This window comes from Apis florea, unplaced genomic scaffold, assembly GCF_048593485.1.
Source record: "Apis florea isolate Af1SG1 unplaced genomic scaffold, ASM4859348v1 contig_3803_pilon, whole genome shotgun sequence".
NCBI lineage: Eukaryota > Metazoa > Arthropoda > Insecta > Hymenoptera > Apidae > Apis > Apis florea.
The window spans coordinates 235,182-258,925 of record NW_028256864.1 but is presented as its reverse complement, the minus strand read 5'-3'; the positions used below and the strand labels follow the sequence as shown (position 1 = coordinate 258,925).

Below are 23,744 nucleotides of genomic sequence, written 5' to 3'. Positions count from 1 at the left end.
GTTTTCCATCTCGCTTCTCCGATTCAAATAGTTCGCCTTGCGATTTTCTCTCTTTGTTTTCGACACGATTACCTCCGAGTCGGTCCGAGATTTCACGAATACTGTACCGTTTATAGGGGTGCAATACAGCACCACCCCTATTACGCGTCAAACTTTCTTTCTGCACTTAGATGCATACTTATATATTTATATATTATTTATATATATATATATAAATAGTAATATAAAATATATATATATATATATATATATATATATATATATATATATATATATATATATATTTTATTTGTGATTCGGATACATATTTGTATAGTCTAATTTATTTAGGCTTATTCATGGATACATGTATCCTAGTTATTTATATATTGATAAGATGTTACACGATGAAAAATAAAAAATTTTACAGTGTAATGGAAATTTATCAATTGGATGATTTGTTCATTTATTTATTGATAAAATCGTTAATTTCAGTCACTTCCAACACTCTTTCTAATTTCCTCGGTGTTTTGCGATTATATTCTGCGAAATGCCTCTTGCTTGCAATCTCTTTCTACGATATTTTCCTATGTAGGTAAATAGGTCACCGGTTCAAGGCCAATCTTCGCCGTTTGCCGTAGGGCAATTCGTGTTCTCTGCATCGTTCTCCTTTAATTTTAATCTTTTCTCTTACATCATCGAATGGCTTTTGTTGGCTTACCCATTTGGTCTTTGATACTACATAGAAAATTTCTCGTTTGTTTCATCATTTGTTTGTTTCTTTAAATGAAGAGCTTTTATTTGTTCGATATGTTCAATCCAACTCGAGAGTAAAAGCAAGTCAATCGCATCTAGTATAAAAGACAGGAAGCTACGAATATAATATACTTATACATATACTTATATGTATACATATCTTTCGCCATCATGACGCGTTGAATAAAATTGCATTGAATAAGAAATGATATTCTTTTAATTATATTTCCATTTTTGAGATCAAGATATTGTGATTTTTATTTGATCAATTGAGAAATTAATCTTTAGATATACGAAAGAAAATAATAAAATTTCGAAAATACTCGAATGCAATCTCATTCAAATTTATCAATGATTGTGAGGAGAATGAATCATCATGAAAAAAGAGAAGGAAAAAAATTACGACTCTATATCAACTCAATGTGTGATGACTTATAAATCAGATAGAAGATGAAAAAATTTTAAACAGTATCGAGATTAAAACCACACCCCAATGTGACGACATTTGACCAACCATTAGATTCGAGTAGAGAAAGAAAAGAGGCGGGACGATAGTGAACGTCGGAGAATTTTCACGGACTCCAATTGGTTGGTTTCTCGTCGAAAATAATCCATCTGGGTGTACCCAGATGCTAAACGTAGCTCGTAAAGTATCCGAACTGTTCGCTAGGCGTGGGTTTCGACGGTCGAAGAACGTGGTTCGAAGTGTGAGCGCGAGTGCGAGCATAAGTGCGATCGGGTACGGAACTCGACGAACGTGAACGAGAGCTTGCGGTCCGCATTCGTACACGTTTCAGGGCCACGAGCCGGCTCCCGGAAACTGCGTCGCGACGTGCCGCGACACATTGCAACGCTTTAATCTTAGAGTTTTCGATTTGATCTTTGCGATTTTTGAAAATTTTCAATCATCGATTATTGATCTCTCATCATTTATATTGTGTATATTTTTTATTCATACGTTTCTCCTACACGTTTTATTTCATTCACGTGCCTTCTTGTTTTTAAATTTGTATCAAAATTGGATAATTCCAACGATTGTCTACAGGTATAATTGATTGATTGATCGGTCGGTCGGTCGATCGGTCGGTCTGTCGGTCGATCGATCGATCGATCGATTAATAAATTGTCAGATAGATAGGTAAATAAATGGATAGATCCGGAAGAAAAACGGAAATGGAAATCGGATCGCGGATATTGTTTGCGATATTAGAAATCGCTTAACAGAACATGTATTCGGCATGAAAATCGATCGAATCAATTACGAATTTCCTTTTCAAAAATATATTGGTAATCAAAATATCGATACGCGAATCGAGAAGCGCCGTTTTATTCGATTCCAAACGAAAAAAGGACGGAAAGAAAGAAAAAGAGAAGAAGGAAGAGGAGAACAGGAAGAAAGTGGAAGGAAGTGGAAGAAGATTGCACGAAAAAAAACTTTTTATCGGAGTGTCTCACGAAAAACGATGACTCTTGTGACAAACACTATATCTTATGCATGTCAACCGATCAACAGAGAATCCTACGACATTTATCGGCATCATCACTTACAACTTCGGCATCATAATCATCATCTTCATCGTTATTATTACCATCGGCATCATCATCAGTATTATCATCAGTATCATTATCGTCGGCGACAAAGTGTATACACTTCTATTGATAATCCTTCAATTGAATATCTGGAAAGACACCTGACTGAAGAAAATGTGGATGAAGAAACGAAAAGTCGTGTAATCGAGACAGCTGAGAACGACTTTGCATTAGGATCGACGAGCTCTCAATGCTATCAGTACGATAAAGAAAAAATAATTGTTCAACAAATTTCATTTTTTTTCTCTTATTCTTTCTTTTTCTTTTTTTTTTTGGAATTCAAGTGAAATTTAAATCGTATAATATTATTATTTCAAAAAAGTACGCAATGCATTGCCGTATACGACGACACAGCAATTTCGTCGCGTGTCAAATCATTTTCATCTCATATTTCATATTTAATGTTTATTATCTTGAATTCATTGTCACACTGACAATGAGATCTCACAATGCCAATCATTTGGAATCATTTCAATCAGAAAAAATATTTTCCATGAAACGGAACCCAATGGTTTATTTATCAATATATAAATCATTTTAATTTTTTTTTTTCTTTTCGGATTTGTTTCTATGATTTCAAACAACACAAGAGATAAGAAAAAAGATATAATAAAAATTTATTGTTCGTCGATAGATCACAACCATTACGATACGCAGTGGACTCGGACGACGCGTCGTCCATCGTATCGGTGGATGCTTCGGCTGATCTTGAATCCGGTTCCGTCGAGGCTGAGGAGAGCAATGGGGATAATGAATTGAATGAATCAAACGAAAGGAGTAACGAGTTGAACGAAACCGAACTACATGAACATGTGCCTCATCCTGACGTGGCTCTGGATACTGCTACTTCGATACACGGACCTCGCCGATGTTTACTTTGGGCTTGCAAAGCTTGCAAGAAGAAAACTGTCACCATCGATCGAAGAAAAGCTGCTACTTTACGAGAAAGGAGACGTTTGAGAAAAGTGAGTTTCAAATACATATGAATAATTGAGATTCATAATAGAATTCTCTTTTTTATGTTAGTATTTCGATTCGTATCATAACAGACAGTGACCCGGAAGGTTATTTGTATTTCAGGTAAATGAGGCATTTGAAATTTTAAAAAGAAGAACAAGTAATAATCCCAATCAACGTTTGCCAAAAGTTGAGATTTTAAGGAACGCAATTGAATATATCGAAAGTCTTGAAGCATTGTTGCAGAACAACAGATCTTCCTTAGCTGAAGATCATGGCTTGGTCGAAAATACGACAGTAAGTTTATATACATATATGTTTCTTACAATATTCTGTATTTCTTCGTATTGAAAAATCGAACATGCATGTAACGTTCCTCTAATTTTTTCAATATTTCTATTCAATAAATGAAAACAAATATCTTTTTAATTCTTTATTCAACTTTTAGATCAATAGAAATGATTTAAATTATTTAATATAATATTAAAAAATATAATCTTGACAATAAATAAAGTTAAAAACACTTATTAAATATGTAGGACGCACTCGAATATCCGGAATACTTTGTGTTGTATATATTATAATCATTATATCATATTTATTCACAAATTCATAAATTCGTGATAAAGAAAAAGAAAATTAAACTGATAAAAAACTGTGAATAGAAAAATTTAACCATCGTTGTACGGTCTTTAAAATAGAGTTAACGAGCCAGCTACTTTGGGATTCTTCTCGAGGGGATTATACAATGAAATATATTTCCCTGGTATTTCGTATCGCGCAAAGCAGTCGACTCGTATCCTCGCTAAATATAAGTTTGATGCTACGCATCGATTCATAGCATGTTAACGGACGCTTTTCTTTCTTTGAAATGTGAATACCAAATGAAATTTTAATTTTGATATATTTACCTTCGAAACATTCTAATGATTAAAAAATTTTTAACATTCTATTTATTTGCATTTATTATATTCAGATATAGAAAAAATTTAAAAATAATACAGAACAGGACTACAAAAATGAGATACAATTACATAGATAATTATTAGAAAGTATATATATATACTAGAATATATTACTAGAACAAAGGGACAAAGATAAATATCTAATATAATATATTTAATAAAAATGTTTGTAATGTGAAAATTATAATTTTTGAGCAATGAGCAATCAATGATTCTCGATGTTTTTGAATATTATTCCGTGTAACAAATTGATAAACTCTGCTATATTATATGCTTGAAAGATTCAAAATACATACATTCATGTATACTTTAAAAGAAGACTACCTACTCTTGTATCGACCTCCGACATAGAGAACGCAAAGCTATCTCCCAGAACAAACATCGTGCTTATTTAAAGCAGTCGTTTGAGTCATGAGCACGAGGCGGTTAACGTATCCTACTTTACGATAAAAGCTCGTCGGTTTCACTTCACATGCCATCCCATTGCGTCGTGTTGTTTGTCTCTAGTTTTATCGTGTTCATCTTTCAAAAATTTGTTTCGATTAAAAATTGAATATATATATCTTTTTTCCTTTATAATTAATTAAAAAATAATGTGAAAAATGATATGAAAAAATTTTTTCTATTATTTCTTGAAGAAAAATGTATTTATTTACAAAAAATAGATAAGTGTTTAAGTGTGATAATTTCTTACAACAAGTTTCAAATGTGTAAGGATAAACGTACGATATGAGGACAGTGTAGCGAGGAATTGCTTTTACTCCAAGAATAGTTGGCCGTCACGACGTATATGTATAGAAACAAATAAAGAAATCTGAAGCAGATAAAATGTATACATGTTTAGTATCTATTTGATAAATAATGAACAAGAAAAAGAAAATTATTAAAAATATTCATAAATTTTTTGATGAAATTAATTCTTTTTTATATGATGATATTTGTGATCTCATCAAGATTATATTAATAATTTGCATTTATTCAATATATTTCGAATATTATTTTACATTTTTAAATGTTATTGTAGTTTTTCTTTGTTTTTCTCCAACCAACTAATGTAAATAAAACGGCGTATAGTGGTCTAATTGATCGATTTAGCTGATCAAAAATCAAAAAAATTTTAAGTTAATAAATTTTTATCCAAAGTAATTGAATATGTAAAAAATAATGCTTTGATACTTTTTTTTATTATTTACACACTCATGAAATGTTATGTTTTGTTAAATATTAAAATAATACTAAATAATATTAAGATTTACTGTTAATATATGGTAGATTTTTAAAATTGTTTGAAATATATATAAATATATATAATTTTTATGTTTTATAAGTATTTTTTTTTATGAATATTTTTTATGAATGTATTTTATCTATCTTTCAAGTATTAATATTTTTTTAAGCATTATTACATTTTATAAAAGAATTATTTTTTACATTAAAAAGAATTATTTAGTGATCGAATTAATATTGATAATCGATATTGATAATGTTCGAACGATTCGAAAATACTTAATAGAAGATATGTATCAAAAAATTGTATGTATTCTATATACTTATCAAAATTTTAAGTAATTGATGTTATTTCATGATATTAATGCCTCTTAAAACAATATCAAATAATATTAAATATTATATTAAATCAGAAACTATATCTCAAGAAGATTCGTATTTGATATTTCATAAAGTTTTCGTTATCTATTTTATTTTTTCACTTTCATTTCTAAACATTATTATCAAGATCGTTATTAATCGATATATTATGTCTATTTTGATTCTAATTGTTTTTGATTCCAAAAATATCTATTATTCTATTTCCTTTTATATATTTTATATTCTATTTTCTTTCTTAATCAAATCTAATTTTAATTGTAACGTTTAGAATTAAAAGTTAAAGAAATAAGTTGAATAAATATCGAAATCTTTATAAGTATCGAATAATTTTTGATTCGATATTATGTATCCAATGTTGATTTGATATCACTTTAAAAGTAATGATCTAAACATATTTTAATACATATTTTGCTATATATTGATATATATATGGATGGGAATTTGTATCGGTAGATTTGATACTGGTATTGATGCTAATAACAATTAGTTAACAATTAGCATTCTGCAAACGCTCTTTCTGCAACTTTCTATCATTATGATGACTACATTATTGTTGTATAAAATCGATTGTATTAATAATCAAATAATAAAAAATAAGGCAAGAAGAAATCTAATAAACTTAAATAAAGATCATTTCAAAAATATCATTTACAAACAAAACAAGAAATAGATTAAAATAATACTGAAAATTATCGAATTTTTCATATAAAATCTATATAAAATTTAATAATAATAATTTAAAGATATATTTTTTTTATTTTGTATAACTTTAATACTATTATATTTTATTTTTATAAAATTGGTTAATATTGTTATTTTTTTTTGAATTATATTACAAAATATTTGCTAATTCAAAATGGACTTTTTATTTCATTTCCGGAACAATATATATGTTATAAAAGATTCAATTTGAACTATATGATAAAAATAATTTAAAATGTTATATAATAAATTATATAATAAAAATAATTGAAAAATTATATAATAAACTAAAAATCTTCTTTCAACAAAAATAAAAACACTATTTTAACAACAACAAATAATGAAATGAAACGAATTTTCACTTACTATTTTATAATTAAATATCTTTAACTTAATTACTATCGTCATTATTATTTTTATATACTTTTCTTTTTCAAATATTATATTTTTTAAGTATTTTACATAATTTCACTTTATTCAAAATAAATCCTAATAAGAAACTTTAATCCAATAGTATTTATACAATTTCGTCGATATATAGATTAAAAAATATTATTATTTAAAAATAAATATGCATATTGTTAAAGAATATATAATCTTAACTAATGTATTTATTTGATGTTCTGTTAAATTGTTTCTTACCTGTTAAAGTTTACTTTAAATAACGTAAAAAAAAATGATATATTTTTCACTTTTTGATATAAATGATTATAAAATTGTTCTATAGTTCATACAAATATACGAAAATCAATAATTTTATATTCGCTCTTTCTCCATTACCTTTCGCTAAGTAGATAGTATGATAATGCAATATTTAATTAATTGTTTACAAATAAATATTTTATTGGATTTATATTATAAATTATTCTATTGGATTTAATTGTATTCTATTTTATTCTGAAAATTAGTATCTTTTTATACAATATACGTATTGAAACAACCGCAAATATTTTTACAAATAGATTGAATTCGGGAATATATAATCATATGTGTAATATGTGTTCCTCTATTCTCAAATCAATTATTATTATGTATAATAGATTATTTAAATTACATACTATATGATATAATTTATTTTATTATATTATATAAGTATACAATTTTTATATACACATATAAATGATATCATCATATTTTATCGAAAAAAATCAATATGGAGGTATTTTTAATTTTGGTCAGCTAAATCGGCCAATTGGACTACTGTGCGGTGCGTTACTCCCTACCTGTACTACTTTCGATGCATGGTCACGGTAAGTTACGCGATGCAACGATCTAAGATATGACAAGATATGATTTGTAACATATGTAAGTATGTACATATGTATGTATATTGCGAATAATAGAAGTCAAGCAATCAATGTCATCAAATATTAGCTTCAAAATGTTGCTTCCAAATACTAATTTAATCTTATTTTTCATTTTTAGGATACAACTTCTCCGCGATACATGACCGAAAGGCTGAGACAGTTTTCAGATCCTTTGGCAAGATTTCAACCTATCAATGGTGAGTGAGATTCTATCCACAAAATAATAATTTTCGTTAAGAAGTTTTGCCGAGATAGATGAAGAGACAGGAAGCGACTATTAAGGAGTGCGATACGACTGGTTTCTCTTGTTTGCTTAACGGTTCCAAAACGGTATCGGCCATATGATAGTGGTATTTTTAAGTAGATTAATGCTTGACACGAGATGGAGCATTAAGCAGATCGGTATTAATGAGTTTTGTCACCCTTGAATGACACTTCGTTTCTATTTGGTTACACGCGCTGCTATAGATAGCCCACCCGTAAGTTTCTAACGATGTAACGTCATCCGGATACAGTCGCTTCGCGTCTTGCTCGTGGGTCGCATTACTTGCAATGATCTATAAGCCACGTGCCACGCGTCATGGTTCATAGTCTACCGTGTATCATGCGCTGTGCATCGTCCGTCACTAATCGAACTGACTAGAAAACACACATTTTGCAACTAATAATCTACATTCAATTTCAATTTCTATCTATTTTTGCTTCCAAGATTTCCTTATTTTTCCAATTTGCCGAATGTATTATTATCGAATAATAAATTGATCCACATTCTGAAATTAAACGACTGATCCTATTTTCGTTTTTGTAAAAAATCAATTAATCATGCGTGAATTTATGCACGAATAAATTGATTAACAAATATAAACATATTGCAAATAATAGAAAACAAAAAAACCGATAGTATATGTGTGCACGTGTAACTATGCATTTCTCATGTCATAATAATACCAATTTACTGGCGCCGATGATGGCTGAGCGAATTGCTTCATGAGCCAAAAAGAGCAGGCACATTCGTGCAATCCAATTTCGATCGTTAAAATAACTTAGGATTAATTAGCGTTAATGAATACCTGACTATTGACAACCGTGAAACATAATTCAAATCGATGAAAAAAAGAAAATGTTAATTTTGCATATGCACAAGACTTAATTACGTATTCAACATTAAATCGTCCATGATTATTTCACATAGTTATCACGGAAATAATAACTTTGGACGGTACAGCAGAACTCAAGGAAGAAAAAATAATAACAGACAAAGAATTAAGAGAGTAAGAGAAACTGCGCCAGAAATTCGTAGCATGAGTTTCTCGTTAAATGCAACAATCTATAATTCACACGCGACACATCTGCCAAGTCCGAATGGTCTATGAGCCGAGGAAAAAAAACGCTTATAATTGCAACGACGAGAAACAAATTCTTCTTGGTAAATGAATAGCTTACAAGATGAAGATGCCAACGAATTTATCAAACCGTAACCCATTAGCGTAGATTCTGATCATTTCGATCAATGTTTCGAGATTTTATTATACAATTATTAAATTTATCTTATTCCGCAATTTTGAATTGAATAATATTATTTAATATTTTAGACATTTTTTGAAAATTCTTTCAAAAACTTGAAATTTATTATTCTACTATTTTCTGCCACTACGTATTCAGTTAATATAATCAAATAATAAATAAGATATTATTATGAGGTATAAATCATCAAAACGCATATGTATCAATATATTTTGCATTATATTTATCGAATCTGTATATATATTTTTTTTTCATAAGAATTTATATTTACATTCAAAATTCAGTGAATTCTCGAACGATGAGAAAACCAACTAGAAGTGCTATATATTGCTATGGTACATTAGTATGACGCATCGTCGCCGGACTATCCTTTTGCCAACAGGCCGCCCATTTAAATACGACGGAAGTAACGTCTAAAATACATACTTTGCTACATTCAGAATTCTCTCATGTCTCTCGAAAATTTTCTCTTACTTTTCGTTTATTTCCTTTATGAATACAGCGAATTAGTTTCTCGTCTTTTTCTCTTATTCGTTATATATTTTTTAACTTCTTTTTTTATTCTTTATCTTTCATTTTTATTTTTTCAATCAATTTTCTTTATTTTGTTCAATTCGCTGTATATCTATATGCGATATAATCGGAGATAAAAAATATCTTTATAAAAAAAAATCAATAATATTTATTATAAATTTTTTCATTAATGTGAGATTATACTTCGATAATATGAAAAATTTCTTCTACATGTTTTTTTGTAATAAGAATACCATCACCAAAGATAAAATAAACTTAAATCTATTGAGCAATGCGAAAGACTATTCATCTTTTTTCAATCTCTCATTTACTTTTCTTTTTCGATTCTCTTCTTTATGAATGATTATATTTCAAAGTTTAAATCGTATATACATTTGTATTGACATATAAATATAATCGCGAAATAAATAATTCAATTATTTTTTTCAAACATCAAATATAAATGCATCTTTGTTTTATATTTTGAAATTACAGAAATAATTCAACATGAACTCAATTAAAACCACTTATATATTTATATATATGTACAACATTCGAAATATATATTCAAAATGAAAATATTCGAATGAATTAAATGGATCTTATTTTCATTTTATTTTTTTTTTCTTTCTTCTTTCTTTGTCATTCATATATATATGCTGTTCAATGTTTATATACTATTAATAATATACCATTTTAATTAATTCTAAAATTTCAAGTTTTCAGTTTGTTTTATATCTTCAAAAATCAAAATATAGTTGAATTAAAATGAATAATTTTTAATAAATTAATGATTCATTATTCATTTTTGGTAGAATTTGAGGAAATGCTGGAATCACAGTCATCTCAACTCAATGGAAGCAGCTTGGATCGCCTCAATATGATTGTTCAAAGTATAAATGGACCGACTCGTACAACCACCGATACGCTTCAATATCCTTCGCATCAATGACACTATGTTCGAATATCAACACAGATACAGATGTTTGAAGAAGAAAAGATCAAAGAATTTTTTTTCTTCTCGTTCCTTGTTGATCCATTGTTGAATGCATCATCGAATGAATACAAAGTTCCTAAAGTGAATTAATGAAAATATCTACTATTCTTTCTAATGTTAATATACAGCAATTATTTTTTTTCGAATCTAACTGATATCTTATAATCAATTGATTAAATTTAAGTATGTATTTATTCACGCATCAATCAATTTCGTCAATCATATTTTATTAATCGTGTAAGAGAATTTTAAACAAAATAATCTCATACAAGTATATTATTATCTATTAATTATCTAGTAATCTATTTTGTATATAAATACGTATGCACAATGTATATATATATTTTATATATTTGTATATAAATATGTATATATAATGTATACGTATTGCTGCGAAAAAATAAGTATATACTGGCATGGTACAAAGACAAAAAAAAATACGCTGATACATGTATGTATTTATTTCGCTTACTTCATTGTATTCGCTTATCATTATACGATGATATTATTTGAGATATGAGACTTTTGATTAATGCCTATTGCATGCTTATTATTATTATTATATTAGATTTATTAGAAATAATCAGACTTGCATTCCTTTCAAAGGATTTTTTTTGAACAGTACGCAATATATACTTATATATATATACAAATTTATAAGCGCATATAATAAAATATATGAAGATATGTTAAACTTCGTAATAATATTTTTTGAATTGTATTTATTAATTTTCCTTTCATTTTGCATATATAATCAATTCAACTTATTGTTAATTTTTTTTATCAATGATTATTTTGATTATTAAAAAATTATAAACCCTAAACAATGATTATAATTCACGAAAATTGAAATTAAATATTTACATCGTTATTTTTTAAAAAACTCATCACTAAATTCTAAAAAACTCATCGCTAAGAAAACATAATAGAAAAAATAGATGTTACCAACATCTAACTTTTCAAATTTATGTAAGTGAATTTTATTACTAGCCTAAGTCTCAGATTGTACTCGATATTATATATACATATATGCATATATATATATATATATATATATATATATATATATATATAACACATACTCGGGTCATTTTTTCTCATTTCTTTTGATCAACAAAAACCAAAATATATAGTTTTTTTTATAAAGTCAACTAGAATCTTGTGCGATTTATAAACATATTTTTGAAAACTTGCAATCGGCACGAGCAAAGAAATTAATTCCGGAAACCAGAGATTACTTTTAAATAGACGTATTGGAAACTTTGTCAAATTTAGCTACCAACGTACTCGCTTAGATGCGATATCGGCACGTATTCAAAACATCCTGTAAAATGCATCCCTTAAAACACATGTTTCTACACATCTGTTCTTCTTCTTTGGTATTCTCCCTTATTTTCCCATGAAATATTTAGAAATTAACGTTATATATTATGTCACCCTACGACATTGATTTACATTGACATCCTTATACTTCCGTTGATGATTCTCTTTCAAAAAAGAATCATTACCATATTTTTTTTTTTATCTTTTCTTATATTTTTTTTATACGTCTTATTTCATATATCCAAGTTCCAATCACACATAATTTGTAATTAAAATCGACTTGAAAATAATTTTGAATAATTTTGAAAATTACATATTATTTGATTCTCATTCTCTTCTTTTGTTTCATCACTTTTCAAATTATCAACAATTCATCAGTTTCAAACATGATTAAGTAAATAGGTAAGGATTTATTTAATCTCTTGATTATGCTTTGATTCAAATTCTAATTAGCATGTAAAATTATTAATTAGAATTATCTTTATATATCAATTTATTTCTATCAAAAAATTCAATATGTATGTATATATATTAAAATATTTTATCATAAATTCAAAATTGTTATCAATATTTCTTTAAATATTATAAATGAAGAAATTGAAGACAATTTTATAAACACTATGAATTGTTTTCATAATTTATTGCAGTTTTTTTTTATTTAACGATAAATCTTTTAACAAAAAAAGAAAAGAAATATTGAAATACTGGGATTACCCAACATTAGCCGAAAATATCCATGTCGCGGGAGTAAGAATAGTTAAGGACGACATAAATATTTTTGGAGTTACTGACCCGTCAAAACTCACTATACTTTGAGGCGAGTGTGTCTTTTGAATGTCTCTTTGAACGCTGCTTGTTGCTTTTCGAAATTGAAATAATCGTATTTTATGTTTAATAATCTTTTTATACAAAATATATATATTTTTAGATGTAACTTAAATTTTGTATGGAATAAGTAATGGCAATATAAAAATATATAAATTTCAAATGTCAATATAAGTGTAACTCTTCACTTAATGAAATTAATCTAAGATTCTATCTAAGATTCTATTTAAGATTTTTGAAAAATATTAACAAGATTCTGATTTTTTATATGATGAAAATATGAAATACAAAATCTTATAAAGAAAAAAAATTGTCTTATATCTTATTTGTAACAAAGATATAAAATTTATTTCTGCAGATAAAAATTTTACAAATATATATTTATAACTTGATTTTTTTATAATATATTTATTATAATAATATTATATCAATTCACATTGATAAAACTTTTATATTTAATGATTAATGAATATCAATTATCATAAACTATCTTATATTTCATTTCATTTGCATTAAGAATTGTAAATTAAGAATGATTAATTAGTTTTAAAAAAAATAAGATTAGAAATTAGAATAAAATATCTTTTTATAAATGAAATTAATACCTCATGAAATTTTTCAGAAAATTTAATATTAGCTAAAAAGGTGCGTCTGTCTGTCATAAGTTCTTACAGCTTCAAAAATGAATATAATAATGAGTATAATATTTGTATAATATATGATATATATAATGTTTTTGTAATGTTTTTTTATTTTTAAATTTTTCTAAATATATAAATAAAATAAATGGATGGAAAAATACTTGATTCTCAATGAGGATTAAATAGTCTTTATATTTATATTTTTTTATTTATTTTATTTAAAGTTCAAATTATGTTTAAGTATAATACATATAAAATTGTACGAATATGCATAAATATATTTTTTTTACATATTTTTATGTATGATATATTTTCATTTTATATATATACGCAAATACATGTATATCTTATTTTTTTTATTTTTTTTTTATTTTAGACGTAAGTGTAATTTATATCATAAATATAATAATGCAAATTTTAATGTAATAATTAAATCTGCTTTCGATGATAATTTACTGTCATCATCATCAGCACGGAGAAATCATCTTCATACACATATTATTTTAAAAAAGAAGAAAAGAATATATAGAATATATAGAAAATAGCATAAAATTTAATAATTTTCTCTTTAAAATAATACTCCAAATTATGCAAAGCAAATAAAATATAAATCTCTATATATCTAATATCTATTGAAATTCTTTTTTATATTATATATTTATTTTACTTTTTTAACAATTAGTACTTAAAAAAATATGTAATATTTATTTATAAGATACATAAAAATTAAATTTATATATATACATTTTTCTTATACATAAGTCAACAAATTAAGAATCGGAAGCAAATAAACGAAATTACATAATATGCTGCAATTTCTAATTATTGGTTTTGCGAAATTTTAATACTTTTCAAAATTAGTATATTGTTATAAATAATATTTAATACTTTGCCAAATATTTATTTTTATAAAATGAAATTATGAATTTTTTAAATTTATATCATTAATTTATTTATATTTATATTAATAATGAATAATTTTATAAATAAATTATATGAAATATGAAAAAAAATAATATGAAGAAAATAGTTCTCTATTTCATATATCATTATAATTTATATTTGATTTATTGATAATATTGTTTAAATATATGTATATTCTCCATATATTATAATTTGACATTTAATCAATTAATCAATACTGATTAAATTTAATATTAAAAATGCATATTAAAAAAATTTATAAAATTTATATAAAATTATAATAAATGGCATTCTAAATCGAATAATAAATACGCAATTTAAAATTTCTCTAGAATTTCTACTAAATAGTTATTTTTCATTATTTACAAAAAATATACATTTTATTATTGAAATTATCTTATTTTTCATCTGTTGATAAAAAACATTAATTTTTTTTATAAATATATAATTTAATAAAAATTGATATTATAATTCTGTTTTGAAAAAATATTTATAAATTATATTCAATGAATTTAATCAATTATCAAATTAATATAAAACAAATGTGTTAATCATTTAAATAAAGATAACAAATCATGATGAAGATATATTTTTATATCTTAATAAATTCTTATTTTTTATATTACATTAAAATATCTTTGTAAAAACTAAATTTTTCGTTGTCATGGCATTGAATTTGATATTAAAATATGCAATTTAATTTAATTTATTGTTCTTTTTTTGATACAGAATTTTGAAAGAAAAAAAAATTTTTCAAAGAAGAAGAAAAAAAAATATGTTTGTTTTCATTTCAATTCCTTTCTTATTTTATGCGCGCTTTTCGCGTTATTTTATTCATTAATATTGCATTATTACAATTTTTTAATTATATCTATGCATTTCTATCATTCACATACTTCTTATTTATTTGAGTATTTATTTGAATCTTTTTTTTATATCTATACATTTTTATGTTCAAAGTATTAAAATTAGAGTAAAGTATTACAAATATTAAAAAAATAATCCGTTTTCAATATAATGATCCGTAAAATTTTATATTTATATAATATCATATAAAGTGATAACTTTTTCTATCTATGTTTTTTCTATACAAATAAATTTTATAAATTTTTATAAATTATATATTATATAATTAATTTATATATTTATATCTCACAACTTATATATATTTATATCTAACATATATTTATATATATAATATATTATATATTATATAATTATAATTATATAATATAATATATTTAATAATATATTTAATATATTTATATATTCTTTATTATATATTATATATTTACATCTTTTTTTTCAAATTCTAAACTTTATATGATTATTAATTTCGCTTATATGTTTATAATATTTTTTAACTTTTTATTTCATCTAAATAGAATTTTGTCAGTTTTTTCATTTCTTTTTAAATTTTGTAAATTATTGATTTAGCTTCCAGTAAATCCTAATTTCTCTTTCTTTTCTGTTAATCTTTCCTATTTTCTGCCTTCATTCTTTCTTAAAATTTTCTTTTTTTCTTCTTGTTTTTTAATTTTGTTTTTATTTTCTTCTGAAATCTTTGTCATTAAATCTTTTTGATTTTAAGTGTTGTTTCAATTCTTAAATATTGAAATCTTTCTTTTTTTTTCTTTTCTCTTTCCCTCACTTCCAAAAATAATATTATATTTTTTATATATATTATATTTTATTTTTGTTATATAAAAATATTATTAGCTTTATGTTATATTTTTTCAGTTTCTTTCTTAATTTTATTTTTTTTCTTTTAATATTTTTCATGTTCCTATCATCTAATTAATTAATTAATTAATTTTGTTTTTCATTTATATACTAATAAATTGTCTTGTTTTTTTTGAATTTCTGTTGTATAATAATTATTTATTCTTTTTTTATTCTTCTTGTTTCTTGAATCATTAAACTTTTTATTTTCGTTGTTTTCTTCTTTGTTATAATATTTCTTATATAGTTACCTAATCTTTAATTTTGTTTATTGTGATTTTTTATGCTTTTAGTAAATGTACTTATATATTTGTGAATATATAAAAAATATATAAAAATTATATATTTTTGATTTTTTATTTACATAATGAGTTCCTTCTTTTATTTTTTTGTCCTTTCGTTTTCTATTGTTCTAATATGGATTAGAATTTAAGTTCTATTTTTTTATATTTTTTTCTTCCTTTTTCTTTGTTGGTTTTTGTAATGTTACTTTCCTTTTTTTCTACTTTTTTTAATTCTTTCCATCCAAATATTTTTTTTCTCTAATTTTATTACTATTTTATATTTACTTTTAATTTTTTTGCTACTTTGGCTAAAACTCTTCTGGAATTAGTATTATTTATAAATTTATTTATAAATTTATTTATAATATTATTTATAAATTTATTTATAATATTTTCTATTATTTTTTTTTTATGTATTCTGATAGAATTATATTTTAGAAATATAATTCCGTTATAATATTTGTGATTGTAATATTTTCATTGAATTATTTGAAATATTCTTTTTTGTGCTTACACTTCAAGTACGATAAAGTGGAATATAAAATAGATTTTTCTCAAAGTCGGTGATGAAAATATAAACTTATTAGTTTGATGATCGAGTTTTGAGACAATATTATAATATCAATTGCAAAAAATATACAGAATATACAGAAGAATATATATTTTGAAGAATGTTATTAAAAATATACAGATGAATATATATTTATATTCTACATTACAAAGAAATTCATTTTATCCGAATATTCTGATTTTATTAAAAATTCTTATGAGAACATATAATTCATGATATATAAAACATAAATTATATCTGGAACAATTATTTTTGTAGGAAATCTTTTTGAAGAAGTGATAGAGTATTAAATGAAGAAAAGATAAAATATTAAATTAAACATTTTATAATATAAAATTATATTCTCTTTTGTATAATTGTAAACTTAAAAAAAAAGAAAGAAATATTGAATTAATTTTATTTCTCAAAAAATAAGGCAATTTTTTTTAGCAATATTAAAATCAATGTATAAAGTTTTAATATTTTTTTGTTGTTTTTAATAATTTTATAGTAATACGAAATAAATCAAAATTTTATATAAAATATTTACTTTTTATCACTTTGTTGTAAAAAATATATTTAAATGAATTATATATAAAATTGAAAAGAAAATATACTTTAGAAGAAACTTTAGAAAATTGATTTCACTTTCACAAAAAGATTTCTTATCGGCAAAAATAATTGCTTCATGTTATACTTTACATACAAACTTTTAATAAAATCAGAATTTTCAGATAAAGTGAATTTTTTTGTAATATAGATTACGAATAATAATAAAAGAAAGATTCTTTTAAAGTTATTAATTTATTAAGTATTATTTTTTGTTTTTTACTACATTATTAGTTTATTGTTTTTAGTTTATATTTTAGTTATTACTTTATATTTTTTTTTATTTTATAATTTATTAGTATTAATTATTAGTATATTAATTTATTAATATTAGTATTAATGTATAAAAATAATAGATTTACAAAAAAATAATACTGTTTACGAATCAATTATAATTTTCATAATGCAATTATAATGTAACAAATAAATTATAATGTAAAAATTAATATATTTAATTAACATGTTTAATTAATTAATTATATATACTAAGTTTCTTTTATTTGAAAAAGCAAATGTAAGAATTTGATTATTGATTTGTTATTTTATATTTTCATGTTTTCATATAGATTTTATAGATTTATATTTTCGGAAAAAATATTAACAATTTGTCAAGATATTTATTTTTCAATCATTCTGCTGAATTTTGCAATTATACTTCGCAATCAAAAGAAAAAGAAATAAAACTTACAATATAATAATAATAGGATATTGTAATAATGAGATTTGTAATAATAAAAGGATATATTTAAATTAAATATTATAAAAATTAAACATTAAATAGGATATATTAAATAAATTTATATATTTAATTATAGTATATGAATAATCTAATCAAATAATATCACATTTTAAAATATCATCAATATGATTTCATTATTATCTAATTTAAATATTTTATTTTAAAAAGTCTATGATGAAATTATAATAAAATAAAATATAAAAAACATATATTTCGTAAACTACTTAAAATTAAATTAAAAAGCCAAGCCTATTAGTATTAAAGTATTAGTATTAAAATCGAGATAAATAAGATTTTTACAAATTAATTAAAATAATGTCAACAATGACGCAAAAAATGATTTTTATTATAAACTTATATACAAAAGAATTTAAATATAAAAAAAAGAAAAAATTCTCATAGTTTGTTGAATAAAAAATTATGATTTACATCAAATATCCATTAAAAGATTTGAATAAATCAATATATATATATATTATTTTTATACATGTTAGTTTCATAAAAGCTATTATTTTTGCATGAATGTCTAATTTAATTTATTTTTAAGATTGATGTTTGTGTTTTTTATTTAATGTTGGCAAATTTAGATAAAATAAATAACAATGTAACAGAATATATTGTAATATATCAAGCATATGTTTCTTTTTTTTTTATTTCTTTATTTATACAAGGTCTTTCTTTATTATTAGTTTTATGTTTATTTCATAAAAATGAAAAATGATTTTGTAAATGAAGAACAAGTTTTATATCTTTATAGAAAATGGAATACAGTTGATTTTTGCAAAATCTTACTCATTTTATGATGAATTGATTTCTATCTGATCTCTTTCAGTATTTGTTTTTTTATTATAAATATATCTTCTAATTTTTTAATTAATTTTTTAGTCATTTTATTTCATTTTTATTATATTAAATGAATTAATTTTTTTTTAACAAACCAAATCATTGCTTTTTGCAGATACAAGAAATTTTTGATCGATAAAAAGCATTAATGGATGTTATAAATTTTAATAAAGATAAAATTAATTTAATATTTCTGTCCTATGCAGTATTAATAAATATCCCTAAATCTTAATAAAAATGAACTTAATTTAATATTTCTGTTTTTACAAATCCATAATGGATATGGGTCTAATGCTCTAATATATTTTATAAGAACTAATACAATTCGTTGTGATTTTTATATCATACATAAACATGTTTTTTTATCGTTTCCTTTATCGTTAAAAAGAATGAGCTTCCAATGAATAAACTTATAAATATATATAATCAATATGTTTTCATGAGTATAATTAAGTGGTATAATTAAAAAAAATTCATAGATGAGAAAGAAAAAAAAATTGATAAAATAAACTATAAAAAAAGGACGAAGGGATGAAGAAAGGAGGTAGCAACGAACGGAAGAAGGGAAAAAAAAGAAAAAAAAAAGAAAAAGAAAATGTACAAGAAAGAAAGAGAAAATGCAGAGAGAAAAAGAGAGAGAAGAGAGAAAGAGGGGGGGAGCGAGAGAGAGAGAGAGAGAGAGAGAGAGAGAGAGAGAGAAAGAGAGAGAGAGAGTATACTCAGTTTTGACAAAGATACAACTTTTTTTTAAATCAAATGTAGAAACATACTCACAAATTCTATTCTGATACTAAAATATATTTAACTTTAATTTTTATATCTTTGTTAATTATAACAGAAATGAATTTAAACTTGTTTTTTTCGACATAATATTTATTGTACAAATATGAGATTTATTTAATTAATTTAAAATAATAAAATAATATTAAAAATTAAATGAAATCACAACTATTTTTCGCATCATAAAAATATTCGAACACTTTAAAAATTTATAATAAACTAAAATAATAATTTCTTATAAAAATTAAATATTAATTTTGATATTTTCTTAATTTTAACACATTTTTTTTATAATTTAATCGCTAATATATTGATTTAAATATTTTAATGATTTCGATACTTATATATTTTAGTATTATAAGATTTATGATATTTCTCTATTTCGATAAAATTGTATCGTTTCGATACAAATTATTGATGTCATAATATTTATATCATAATATTGGTTTTAACTCTTTGGTTAAATATTTTAATAATCTGCTTTTCCTTTTTTTGTAATTTTATTTATGTTTCTATTATTTCATTTGTCATTTTCTTATTTTATTAATTATTCCTAAAAATTTTGCTGTATTATCTATATTTTTTTTTTATGTTATTATGTTTTATATTTATGTTATTATGTTTTATGTTATTTATATTTTCTTTGATATCTTTGAATTTATTTCTTTCACATTTTCAATATTATTATTTTGTTTATTATACAATATCTTTTTCTTTTTCTTTTGCCTAATTTGTAAGTTGTTGTTGATAATTCATTCTATAATTTTCGCTAAGTAATTTGTTAGAGCTATCAAAAACATTTCTTATCTGATTTATCATTTAATATGATTATTGATCTTAATCCAAAATCTCATTTTTTTGCTATACTAATTTTTCTTAACATATATCTAAATTTGTTTTATTAACTATTTAAGAGTATACTTTAGTCGAATTTATTTTCGTCCGAAAGTTACATAAATTTAGATCTCGATTCACTTCTTATCCTTTTTCTCGAGAAACTGCATGATTTTCATCACGAGCACAATTACATGAAATATGATTATAAGTATCGAAGCAATTGAAGAATTTATTATGTAATTTATTAATAAGCAGAACTGACAGTTCCCGAATCAATTATGGTTTGTGCTTCTTTGCTTGTTTAAAAGATATCTATCCTAGGATATCCTTCCTAGGATATCCTTCCATACTTCTAAAGAATTTTGTTTTTGATGAAAATATCACATAAATTGTTTTATTATTTATTTTATTCTCTTCTATTTTCATAATTGATTTTATTTTGTTTCTTCTTTAACATTTCTTCATTCTTTTGAAATTTAAAATCTTTTATATTTTCTCTTTTTTGATTTTGTTTTTCTCTGTTTTTTTCTGAGTCTGTAATTACACATAAATTATCTGTTAAAGCCAAATTATCTTTTGTTACTTTGTTGAGACATTAATCTGAGAGTTTATATTCTTCATAAAATCTATCCATACTTTTCTCCTTGTTTAATTTTTTTATATTTTTAATCATTTTTTCTTCATTTCTTCTATCTTTCTCATATTAGTTTTTATATCTTCTCTAAATTTATTACCATTCTTTTTTTCTCTTTCTGTTCTTTTGCATTCTTCATTCTATCAAATATATCTTCTTGAGTTTTTCTTGTTTCTATTTCTATTAAATTATTTATTTATTTCTTGTCTTTCTTTCATTCATTTTTTATATTTCTTTAATAAATGATTTTTTAATAATATTTTCTATTACTTTCTTAAAGATTTCGTATTTTTTCATAATTGTTATTATTGTAGTGATATAATTTTCTGAATTGTATTTCTGATTTTTTTTATAGTTATGATATATTTCTATCTTTTTTTTAATTTATTTTATTTTTATTAAATTTTCTTTAATTCGATTAACTTTTATTTATTATTTTTATTGATCTATGGATTTCTATAATTATAATTTAATGATCAGATTTCATTGTCTTGCTTATTCATTGTGATAATGTCTTATATTAGTTCTTATATATTAATTAATAGACTGATGTTCACTGTTTTTTTCCATTCTATAATTTAGAAATGATGATTTTGTTATGATATAGACTATATTCTTCAATGATTTTTTATAAAGTTTTTTCTGCATATACATTTATTTCATTGTGTGTATGTAGTTTTATGTTTTAAAAAAATTATTTTCCATTCTTTCGTTGGTTCTGAATTTCAGTATTTATAAGTTAAATTTATAAAATTATATCATATATATTTCATATATTTTATTATATTTTATTATATATTTATTTATTGTTTATCTATGTCTATCTATTATTTCTCAATTTGTTTATTGTTTATTTCTATCTGTTATTGCTATACTATATAAATATTATCATGTTTTCTTAATCATATTTCTGTTATTTTTAATATATATTGTATTGTATTTTTTTATTATATTTTTCAGTTATATAATTTTTTTTATAATATTCTATATTTACTATATTAATTTTTCTATTTTATTGTATATATATATTTTATTTATTGGTTATTTTTAGTTATTCTCTTTGTTTGTTTGTTCTTGTAGTTTGTTTTGTTTGTTACTTATAAATTGTAATTATAAATTTCTGTAAGTTATATTTATTTCTCTCTTTCTTTTTTTGTTTTTTTCATTTGTTTATTGTTTTTTTTTTATATATTATATTTTGCTCATACATGTGTTTTTATTGATTTCTATTTCTATTCTTTTTTAATTAACTATTGATAATTTTTGTCTATTTTTATCTTTTTTTTTCACTTTTTTCTTCTTTCTATTGCATTTATAAATTTTTCAATTATTTTATTTTTTTTTTTTAGTTTTTTTTTTTCTAACTTTTCTATTTCTTTACTTACATTTTTTTTCTACTATCTTATTTAAATTAGATAGTTTATTTTTTCTCTATTCCTGTCTATGTTTAATATTGTCATTTTTTTGTTTATTTATTTTTTTTGACATGGTTGCGACTTTTCAAGTTTTTACAGATTCTTTTCTATTATCAGATTAATTAAGTCTTGAATGTATTTCATCAATTTTTTCTTTTTAATTGTTCCATTTCTTTTTTGGCTTTTATTATTCAATTTTGATTTTTCTTTATTCATATTCTATTTTTTTTAGTTGTTCTACTTTAGTTGATCTTAGTGATATACCTCTTCTGTTATCTTGATATATATTGTTATTATATTAATTGTCTATAATCGAAAATTAATCGAAAATTTATCTCTTTTGCATTTTTTTATTTATTATTTGAAATCTATTTTGATTGCTCTATTTTTTTATCTTATGCCTCTTATCCTTATTTCTATGTAAATGAAAATATGTTATCTCTATATAAATGTAATATAAATATTTTGCTTTTGAAAGATTCATTTTGGTTCTATTTTGTCTTCTCAGATTTGAGAATTCTCTATCTCTTAAGTTTTTGTTATATGTATTTTTTTTCATGTTTTTGAATCTACATTATATATTTAATATCTTCTTTGTTTCTTTTAATTTTCTTTAATTTTGCTTTAATAATTTTGTAAGTTGTTCTTTAAAATATTCTTTTGATATTTATAATATATTTTTCATTGCAATATATATCTTTTATACATTTCATAATATTC

The 23,744-nt window shown here is 22.8% G+C and overlaps 1 protein-coding gene across 3 annotated transcripts; it reads left to right on the top strand.

Annotated features, from left to right (window-relative positions):
• The first annotated feature begins 1,382 nt into the window (after nt 1-1,382).
• nau (myogenic-determination protein nautilus) lies at nt 1,383-11,605 on the top strand. Of its 3 annotated transcripts, none has more exons than XR_015295015.1 (6): nt 1,383-2,524; nt 2,960-3,290; nt 3,406-3,579; nt 7,737-7,807; nt 7,983-8,061; nt 10,717-11,605. XR_015295015.1 is itself a non-coding variant. In XM_003697989.4 (6 exons), the coding sequence occupies exons 2-6, from the start codon at nt 1,974-1,976 to the stop codon at nt 10,851-10,853; spliced, it is 1,272 nt and encodes a 423-aa protein (XP_003698037.3). In that variant the 5' UTR covers nt 1,451-1,780; nt 1,870-1,973; the 3' UTR covers nt 10,854-11,605. The 3 variants fall into 3 exon arrangements, 2 of the variants coding, with proteins under 2 accessions (XP_086772892.1, XP_003698037.3); XM_003697989.4 differs by lacking the exon at nt 7,737-7,807 and having other exon boundaries at nt 1,451-1,780; nt 1,870-2,524; XM_086916766.1 differs by lacking the exon at nt 7,737-7,807 and having other exon boundaries at nt 1,392-2,524.
• The last annotated feature ends 12,139 nt before the right edge of the window (nt 11,606-23,744 follow it).

Bases quoted from the DNA above. Each gene is read 5' to 3' on its own strand.
- nau (XM_086916766.1), top strand. From the start codon at position 1,974: ATGAAAATCGATCGAATCAATTACGAATTTCCTTTTCAAAAATATATT. The intron at 2,525-2,959 runs GTACGATAAAGA...GTTCGTCGATAG, and splicing joins ACGAGCTCTCAATGCTATCA to ATCACAACCATTACGATACG. The intron at 8,062-10,716 runs GTGAGTGAGATT...CATTTTTGGTAG, and splicing joins AAGATTTCAACCTATCAATG to AATTTGAGGAAATGCTGGAA.